Below are 9,787 nucleotides of genomic sequence, written 5' to 3'. Positions count from 1 at the left end.
CTTTTAGGAAATGAAAGTTAAGATCACTGCAGTGTGGATAATGTGCATTGTCTTAATTAACAGATGTCTCATGTTATTCCAAGCTGCTGCTTCACCTACGGGCCCTCTACTTAGTGTGCAGAATTAGTTCATACATTTCTGACCTGAGGAGGATGACGGCGAGCAGTAATCCCAGGCTACAGGTCTAAAACATTCCCTTACAAAGGTATCAGTTACATAATCAGTGCTGCATTTAATTCCCCTACAGATTGTGGGTTCTGCTCCCAGTCCACTCTGTAGATTTACACATCAACTGTGTGAAAATGTCCACCTTTTTCTCAGCCTAGTCTCACTACTGATAAGACCTCAGTATCACATTATACCAGACAGGATACTGCTCCAGCCTTTCGCCAGACTTCGTTTTCCATCCTCTGTTAGCTGAATGTGACTGCACCAGGCTGCTGTGCTGTCAATTATTCCCACTCTCTTTGTCTGGCTAGGCCTGAAGCACTGGCTCTGGCAGTGCAAACAGACAGCCCCTGTCCAGCCTCCACTGTCTGCTGACTGTCACACTGGTTCCTTTCTGACACTCTAAATGACTTGTGGTGTAGATGTTTGTTTTGTTCACCCTTAACTTGCACCTTTTCTGTTGATGTAATCAGTCATTTAGCAGTAATTAAGGTGAAGTAGTGTACTGTACATACTATACTCTATGTTAACTGACAATCTATTAGACTAGAAACAGTTGTAACAAGCATTTCTTTCTTTCTTTCCCTCTACCTTCAGGCTACTTTTCCTTCTCTCATGCCTCACCTCATCAGTTCCTAGGGCAGTCTGAGCTTGTTATAAAGGATGTAGCTGTCTCCCAGACCTGAAATACAGCAGCTGCCTGAAGAGAAATTTCTCCACTGCTCTCATCGACTTCCCATTCAATACAGTGTTTGGATCTGTCCAGGATCCCTCTGCCAGAACTCCCTTTAGAGCACTTGAAGTCTGAAGTGAAGAAAGAGAAAAACATCTCTTCTGTGGCTGGCAGAACTTTCATCAACTTCCAGAGTTTACAGAGGCTGGACCAGGTCCCTGTCCCAGGGGAAGACTTCTTTCTGGGCATGGGTGCTGTCACAAGGTCTTGGCTCCCAGCTACCTCGCTGTCTCAGAAAGCAGAACTTTTGTGAACCTGGAAGGCGTCATCCAATGTGTCACGTCCAGAGCTGTGAGCAGCATGTTTTGCACCAGAGGAGCAAATGGGGCTGGAGGCTTACTGTGATAATTAGGAGTCGCTCATTAATAAGACAGAATAATGAAGGGGTTGAACTTAACACCACTTCCTTTGAGAGTCTATTAGTGCTCTCTGAATATTTTAGGCCAATGAATTTAATTACAAATAGTGTATTAATATTTCTTCATGTTGAAGCCTCAGTAATGGTGAGGTCATTGATGGAATTCCCAGTTAATTACAGGTGGCTGAGTTTAGATTTATACAGTCAGAACAGTTTTCTGGTCAGATCACATCTCTGCATCACACGGGAATTAAAAGGAGATGCTGAGAGAGAGAGAGATCAATAAAGTCTCTCTGGTGATTAAGCTTTGTGCTGTAGTGGCAGTGCATGTTTCCTCATAAAGCTTTTGTATTTTCTGTCAGCATAACAGAACTGAGAGCTTGTGACGGTAGCATCACTTTTCCTTTCAGGAGCCCAGACTGGAGAGAATTGGGGCTCTGGATTCAGAAGACAGCAGCTTGGTTTGGTTCCTTTAATGCTGCAGCTTCAGGACCATGTGTCTGAGATGCAACAAAAAGAAGACTCGAGAGACACAGTAGGACATTGTCTGCAGCTGGGATTTGATCATTAGTACAAGTACCTTTGATCATTCTCTTACCTGGTGAGCCATATGCAGCACACATTAATGAAAGGATTATCCTATTTCTATGGCAGGTCATGATAACTGAACTGAAAACTTGGCTGTGTCTTCCTGTGCCTCAGCATGTGCACAGGGTTTTTGGTGCCCTGAGAAGCAGCCCTTCAGGAAAAAACTAACCAGCTATAATCCAGCTTCTGACTAAAATGTGTGATTCTTCCACACATATATTGAATTGAACATTGCAATTCACATCTGGTGACAGGATAGGCCTATGGTGTGATCTTGTGTATTCTCAACATTGCTCATATTTTGCCCTTCCGTCAACCTCAGGGCTTCAGGGATCGTCCCCCCCCCCAGTCCCCAAGGCCATTGATATGTGGGACCTTGTATGTGTCGCAGCCTGCCTGCAACCTGTTCTCCACTGGTGAGCACTCTAATAAGCTGCATCGATTGTATATTCCTGGTGCAGTACCAGACTGCGTGGTGTAGGCAGGGAAGGTGATGTGTCTGAGGTCTGAGTGAGATTTATGCTACAACCTGGTAGCAGGAAGCAAGATATTGGAGCTTTACCTACACCTCTCATCCGCACGCTGCTGAGCCCAGGTTATCCTTATATCTGTGCTGGTGATCAGTTCTTGATTACAAGAGCCTCCTCCAACAAATAGGATCACAAAGTAATCATCACAGGCCCAGTCTTTCAAAATAAAACTGAAGTTCAAATAAGCACACTTATTGAGCTTTGACAGAGTTTGGGAGCATGTGATTGGTTGAAGGGGGCAGTGGGGGGGGAGACTACAAAACTAGAAAAAAAAATTTTTTATAAACATCTATTCAAACATAGAAATGCACCACGAGGAATAAAATGAAAGTATTTCATAATGAGTTGAAGTATTTTGCACTTTCTTAGATCAGTTACATGCTGACTTAATGTCTTAAATACTGGTTGTTCTGCGATTATAAACAGTTAACACATAGTAAATAGCTGTTACAGCAGAACTAGTCTTGGTACAAATGCTGTATATCAGCACTTAAAATATTCTTACTGCTACATATGGGGGCGTAGTGTGAAACAATACCTGCAAAACAGCTGGAGTCTGTACCCACAATGCTTTTCTACATCTGGGAGAGTGACCCGCTCTGTTCTCAGCATCCTGTGTAATTTTGATCTTCTCATCTCAGAGTCAGAACAAAAGGCAAAACATTTACTAGATTCAAATTTTATTTCTTTAATACATGCAAATTATTTGGGATGTACAGAAGACAGGTGGATCAATAATGGACAAGATGTCCAGAGTTCACCCAGGGAGCAGATTGGCCAGCGACAGACCTGTGACCTCACTTCAGCCAGATGTGTTTGTCCCCAATGTCTGCATTATAACCAGGGGCATACAACTTCCCAGGCAGCTGCATGGACAAAAAAACAAAACGATGACTAATAAAAGACTGAACGTTGAACCCGTGCAGTTCATTTAATTTTCCAGTAATGCTGGAGAGTTATTTGATCATCACAAAATTACTGTTTTCAGAAATAGTTTGTCACTAAACTTGTCAAATGTTAGATTTGTCTCATGTGAATGTAAGTAGCGTATGTTAAGGTGTTTTTATGATCAGACAGTGTTTGCTTTTCCCATAAAATACACTATAGAAGCTCTGTGACATCAGTGCTGCAAACAGTCATCCATGATTTGACTCTGTCAACTTGAATGTTCTAATGCTGCATTTCCACTATTGGAAGCTAACGAGCGGTGCACCCCCGTACTTCCCATCACCAACCATAGCCTCTCAGTCGGTCTCTGTTTAGAGGAGGGAGGGGCTGTTCCCTTCTCACACACGCTGCGTGTAATTGTAATGCTTGAGGTGTGAAGACGTGGACATTTAACCAGGCACCAGCAACTGCTCTGTGCACATGTACCCCCCCAACCCCCCACATTCCTGGTATTTGATTTCAGTACTACCTCCTGAGGGGTGCTGAAATTTATCTCCCGGACATTACCTCCAAAGCAGGCTGAGTGTAGTGAAACAAACGCAGAACCAGTGACAAGTTAGTCGGCATGTTACGTTTCAGTAGGTTCCTATAATTGAAAAACCCCTTAAGTGAAACTGTGCCACCATATGTCACAATTTCTCATTCTCTCCACTCAGATCCAGGCTCACAGCAGAATGTCAGGTCACATCCTCCTGTAGAATTACACAGCCTGATTATTAGGCAGGGGAGACTAAAATGTCTCCAGTCAATAAACAGAAAGGTCAGACACAAATGTTTCTCTGTGAGACTGATGATACTAAAACCCCTGGCAGAAAATTCCACATCTAGCATTTGCGTTCTTGTAACTACAAGTCATTCAATATTTCAGCAGAAGAAAATGAGTTCAATCACGCTCATGGTGGCACATGGGCTTCACATGGGAGAAGGCAGAGAAATGATTAAATAGAATGCAGAAAGAACAGTGAGGATTAAATGAAGGCAGCAGCGTTCCTAGCTTTGATTTAGTAGGTTTTAATAAAATGCTCAACACAAGCCCATGTGACTTGTCCTCGGATAAGAAAACTAAACAAAACTCTTCCTGCTGTAACGTAACTGAACACAACACAGAGAGCCAATAGTAGCAACCAGCAGTAACAACTCACTGGGGGAGGTCTCAGGCTGATCTGCAGGATCTAATATATTGGCTCATATTAAATGATCATAGACACTGTACATCTGTATTTGTGTCGCCCATTAAGTAACAAGACAGCAGCAGTACTGTTTGTAATTGACAAACATATAATGTATACAGTATATCACAGAAGTGAGTACACCCCCTCACATTTTGTAAATATTTACGTACATCTTTTCATGTGACAACACTGACGAAATGACACTTGGCTACAATGTAAAGTAGTGAGTCTACAGCTTGTATAACAGTGTAAATGTGCTGTCCCCTCAAAATAACGCAACACACAGCCATTAATGTCTAAACTGCTGGCAACAAAAATGAGTACACCCCTAAGTGATAATGGCCAAATGGGGCCCAAAGTGTCAATATTTTGTGTGGCCACCATTATTTTCCAGCACTGCCTTAACCCTCTTGGGCAGCGGTTTAACAGGACAGGTTCCACTCAGAACAGGCCTCGCTGTGGTCGACCAAGAAAGTTGTGTGCCTGTGCTAAGCGTCATATCCAGAGGATGGCTTTGGGAAATAGGCGTATGAGTGCTGCCAGCATTGCTGCAGAGGTTGAAGGGGTGGGGGGTCAGCCTGTCAGTGCTCAGACCATACGCCGCACGCTGCATCAAATTGGTCTGCAAGGTTGTCGTCCCAGAAGGAAGCCTCTTCTAAAGATGATGCACAAGAAAGCTCGCAAACGGTTTGCTGCAGACAAGCAGACTAAGGATATGGATTTCTGGAACCATGTCCTGTGGTCCGATGAGACCAAGATAAACTTATTTGGTTCAGATGGTGTCAAGTGTGTGTGGCGGCAACCAGGTGAAGAGTACAAAGACAAGTGTGTCTTGCCTACAGTCAAGTATGGTGGTGGGAATGTCATGGTCTGGGGCTGCATGAGTGCTGCCGGCACTGGGGAGCTACAGTTCATTGAGGGAACCATGAATGCCAACATGTACTGTGACATACTGAAGCAGAGCATGATTCCTTCCCTTTGGAGACTGGGTCGCAGGGCAGTATTCCAACACGATAACGACCCCAAACACACCTCCAAAATGACCACTGCCTTGTTAAAGAAGCTAAGGGTAAAGGTGATGGACTGGCCAAGCATGTCTCCAGACCTAAACCCTATTGAGCATCTGTGGGGCATCCTGAAACGGAAGGTGGAGGTGCGCAAGGTCTCTAACATCCACCAGCTCCGTGACGTCATCATGGAGGAGTGGAAGAGGATTCCAGTGGCAACCTGTGAAGCTCTGGTGAACTCTATGCCCAAGAGGGTTAAGGCAGTGCTGGAAAATAATGGTGGCCATACAAAATATTGACACTTTGGGCCCCATTTGGCCATTATCACTTAGGGGTGTACTCACTTTTGTTGCCAGCAGTTTAGACATGAATGGCTGTGTGTTGCGTTATTTTGAGGGGACAGCACATTTACACTGTTATACAAGCTGTAGACTCACTACTTTACATTGTAGCCAAGTGTCATTTCTTCAGTGTTGTCACATGAAAAGATATACGTAAATATTTACAAAATGTGAGGGGGTGTACTCACTTCTGTGATATACTGTATATAGACACAATGTTTGTTTGGGGGGGGTGTTGGTAAAATTGAACATCTTGTCTCTACATACCGATTTATAGGCATAGTACAGTTCGTCGCTCTCTAGGGCCCCGATGGTTATCTCTGGCAGAAACTTTGGTATACAAGTCAGGCTTGCCACACTTTGTTTGTCTTCCACACTGTAAAACACGGTGATAATACCACAAAAACATTGAAAGGACTATTGCACACAAAAGACAATCAGAACAAATCTGCATTTTCAGCTCTCAGCACAAGTTTCTGCAGGTACTTTGCATATTCAGCACAAGTATGATAAACAGTGACAGGGGCTGTGAATCTAGAGTTCACATTCCTCAGTCTGAACATGGGTAACGAGGACTCACAGCATCCTCATGTGGTGGTAGGTGGTGTCATCCTGCTCCAACCATGGCCCTTTGTCAAACTTCAAATACTCAATGTCTTCTGCCACCTGCAGCACAGCAAGCAAGAAATGAGTCGTCTACAGTAACAGGTCAGTCAAAACAATGTCCAAAAAGTTACAGATCTGACCTTTTCAACATCCTGGGCTTGGGCTGCATCATAAGCGAGTAGTTCTGATGTTTCACTAAAAGACACACACAAACCTCTGTTCAGGTGAAAACTCAACTTTGATAGCAAATTACAGTGGTCACATACTGTATCTTATATACATCTGTCATTCATAAGGTGACTTTACCTGACCTGGGGCAGGAAAGACTTCTTATAGCTATCCTCAATGCTCTTCAAGTAAGTCAGAGGCACGTTCTGAAGATAGGACTGAGAATACAGAGATTCCGTTTTAATCAGCATCAGTAGTTCATGCTACACTTCAACAGCCTGATGAAAACATCCCACTTTATACCATCTAGGTCCAACACATGTATCCAGTCCTCTGAAGTGGTTATTTGGCTTTGGTTGTTGTTTCAATAGAATGCCCTCTACTGAGAGTTAATGAGTCAGACTAAAATATCTGACATTACAGGATCCTCCACAGATGAGTGTCCTGTGGTTTCACCGTGTGCCTCACTACCTTGCCACTCTGTTTCAGCTTCTTCTGCACCTCCTCAGCTGGAACGTCTACATAGATGACAAGGTGTGGAGGCAGGAACTCACAGATGCTAATGCCTTTGATCTCATTGTAGTGCTGCACACCTGCAAGCCACAGGATTTTTTTGTCAAACATGTGTAATGTGTGGACTACACATTTTACACATCATAACTAAAGTTTTTCTTTTTATTATTTTAGCAATGTATCTAACTGAAACCAGAGCTGAAACTGGAAAAGCATGTCAATACTTTCGATAGTGTTGAAAAAAGATATAAACGATCTTATATTTTATGGATTGAGCATCTTAATTTTAATGAGAGTTTAAATTAAGATGATTTGTCTCTGTCTTTTTTGTTAGTGACACTGCAATACTCACCCTCTTTCCTGATGTAGCCATGTTTGAACATGGCCTCCAGGAAGACCATGTCACTGAAGGGGGAGCGCTCCAGTATCACACCTTGGCCTTAAACATGGAAGATCAGGAAACACATGGGTAATTATTCATTCTGGCATAAATACACTGATTAACGAATATTTCTGAATCAATCTAATGATATCACAAGGGTTGCAGACTTCAGATGTACAGTGTTTGCTCTGTAAATAATCTAACAGGACAGTGAAGTGCACATCTCAAGCCTGATTCCTTTGTTCGTTGAGCACAGGAAGCTACAGTGAGTCAGTAATACCTGTGGTAAGCAGGTGTTCAATGGCGTCAGAGTACTGAAGCAGCCTCATGTTGTACATCCACAACTGCAGCCTGTAGCTGTTCCCATCAGCAGCTTTGGGGTCTGTGTAGAACTTCTCCAGACTGCACAACCCATTGAAGGCAACAGGGAGTGGCTCCTTCTCTCCGGTCATCTTGTCCATGTAGAAGGTATCAGGCTCGGGCATATAGAGCATCCCTGTAAATACCAAATAATAAGCTACTGTATGCCCCACAAATCCTACCCACATTGGCTTTCCATAGAAATATCAGCTCAGTCAAACAATGTGTTTATAGGTGCACCATAATCCAATTGTTTAGCTCCCACTAAGCTCCCACTAAGATAGCAGCATATTTCACAAAATGTCATATTATGCCTGTAATGCAGTTATGTCCATAACAGAGCAAGAAAAATGAATTGGCTGGCTGATATCAGACAATATTAGCTTATCATAGATATAAAGAGAAGGATCCCCTGCAGTCAGATAGTTACCCAGCCTGTCTGCCAGTTTCTGGGCCAGGGCTCCTTTCCCTGAGGCCAAGTTGCCATCCACAGAGAAGATTTTACTGTTCTGCTTCAACCGCGGCGTCGTTCGCTCACCCATCACATAGGACAACCAGCCATACTTTAGGCTTCTCACTGAACTTGTGTGGACATTTGCCTGAAAAACAAAAACCATATTGTTTAATTGATAACATGGGATTAATACATCCCAGACTGAGAGTAACCTACTGTACTAGTGGGCCCCGGAGCAAAGCAACCAACCAAGTACTTCTGCTGTGAAACACTACCCTGCCCCAAGTTTACTGTAGGTTAACTTATGAACAATCAGTGACAAATAATTAGTTAAAAGTCCAAGGCAAACATGGATTTACATTATACACACCATTTGCTGGTTTTTCTTGTGCACCAGAATAAGATTATTCCAATAAATTCTACTTTGATTAAGGTTATAATGTTGAGATTTTATTTGAACTGTATTAGAAAGGGAGTGATTTAACCTTATGGTCATTCTGAAGGTTGTAGTTTGTGGTGCTAATCAATGGCTGTATTCACAAATGTTTCTAATATGCTGTCCATGTCATGTGGGTAGACAACCGGTACCTAACGTTACTTTACTGACAAGTGTACATTTGTCAGCACTTGCAGGTTAGCCCCAATAAAGAACTCAGCACTCTGCTTCTTTGTCCATGTTGTGGTTACACTTGTCTAAATTCAACTAAACGTTGCCTTGGATCCAACATCATTTATCATTCCGGACTAAGTTACCAGCAGACATCTGAAAGAACACGAAAATAACAGCGCCGAATAACAGATACACGTGTGATCAACGGAATGACTAAGTGACTAAACTATGGAGTGCTGAGGTAACTAACAGGGCTAACGACATTTAAAATCATCACATTTTTTGGATGACTCTCACTAGTAACATATCGGAACCAGCTAACAAAACAGCATAGCGGCAAAGAGCTATCTCGACTTTCTCTATCCTGCAATTTTGTAGGGATTTATACGTCTAACTTTACTCCGTAATAATATCTAACTACTTCGATGCACTGGCAGCTTGTTTTGTTGACTTCTTAGCTGTAAACAAAGCAAAGGCTGGCTAGCCTGATGATAACTGTGATGCTAGCCGTCAGGAAGTGAACTTGCCCTTGTGAGTTAGAAGCGTTATGTCGACCAAGAAAAGGGTCCGACTCTGTATGTTCTCTGTCTTTACCTTATGTGCGGTATTCACCACTATGAAAGGACTGACCCGCTGGATCACCCTCAGGGCCATGATTAGCTGCCCTCCAAAAGCCTCCCGACCTGACCCGAAAAATCAGCGTCTTCCGGCGACTGATTTATACGTCAGAGGTAAGGCCTTTGCCAGTCGTGACTCATACAATATACGTGTGAGCTTGCGTAGTCATTTGCCCAAATTTATTATTTAATTCTATTAACAGCAAAGTCTAAATAAAATTGATATATATAA

General features: G+C 42.9%; 1 protein-coding gene and 1 long non-coding RNA gene across 2 annotated transcripts; one reads left to right on the top strand and one right to left on the bottom strand.

Moving 5' to 3' along the window:
• Positions 1 to 769: 769 nt before the first annotated feature.
• LOC109969896 (uncharacterized) lies at positions 770 to 2,542 on the top strand. Its single transcript, XR_002276332.1, has 3 exons — positions 770 to 1,192; positions 1,670 to 1,860; positions 2,170 to 2,542. It is a non-coding gene; the product is annotated as an uncharacterized LOC109969896 (long non-coding RNA).
• Positions 2,543 to 3,040: 498 nt separating this feature from the next.
• ndufa10 (NADH:ubiquinone oxidoreductase subunit A10) lies at positions 3,041 to 9,667 on the bottom strand. Its single transcript, XM_020617116.1, has 10 exons — positions 9,533 to 9,667; positions 8,305 to 8,473; positions 7,795 to 8,010; positions 7,485 to 7,571; positions 7,091 to 7,212; positions 6,758 to 6,837; positions 6,592 to 6,646; positions 6,426 to 6,511; positions 6,113 to 6,221; positions 3,041 to 3,243 (listed from the first exon to the last, which is right to left on the bottom strand). Exons 1-10 carry the CDS (start codon positions 9,590 to 9,592, stop codon positions 3,175 to 3,177), a joined length of 1,053 nt encoding a protein of 350 aa, XP_020472772.1. The 5' UTR covers positions 9,593 to 9,667; the 3' UTR covers positions 3,041 to 3,174.
• Positions 9,668 to 9,787: the final 120 nt, after the last annotated feature.

This window comes from Monopterus albus, unplaced genomic scaffold (assembly GCF_001952655.1).
Source record: "Monopterus albus unplaced genomic scaffold, M_albus_1.0 scaffold185.1, whole genome shotgun sequence".
Taxonomy (NCBI): Eukaryota; Metazoa; Chordata; class Actinopteri; order Synbranchiformes; family Synbranchidae; genus Monopterus; species Monopterus albus.
The sequence above is the reverse complement of the archived record's forward strand: the minus strand, read 5'-3'. Positions and strand labels throughout refer to the sequence as shown.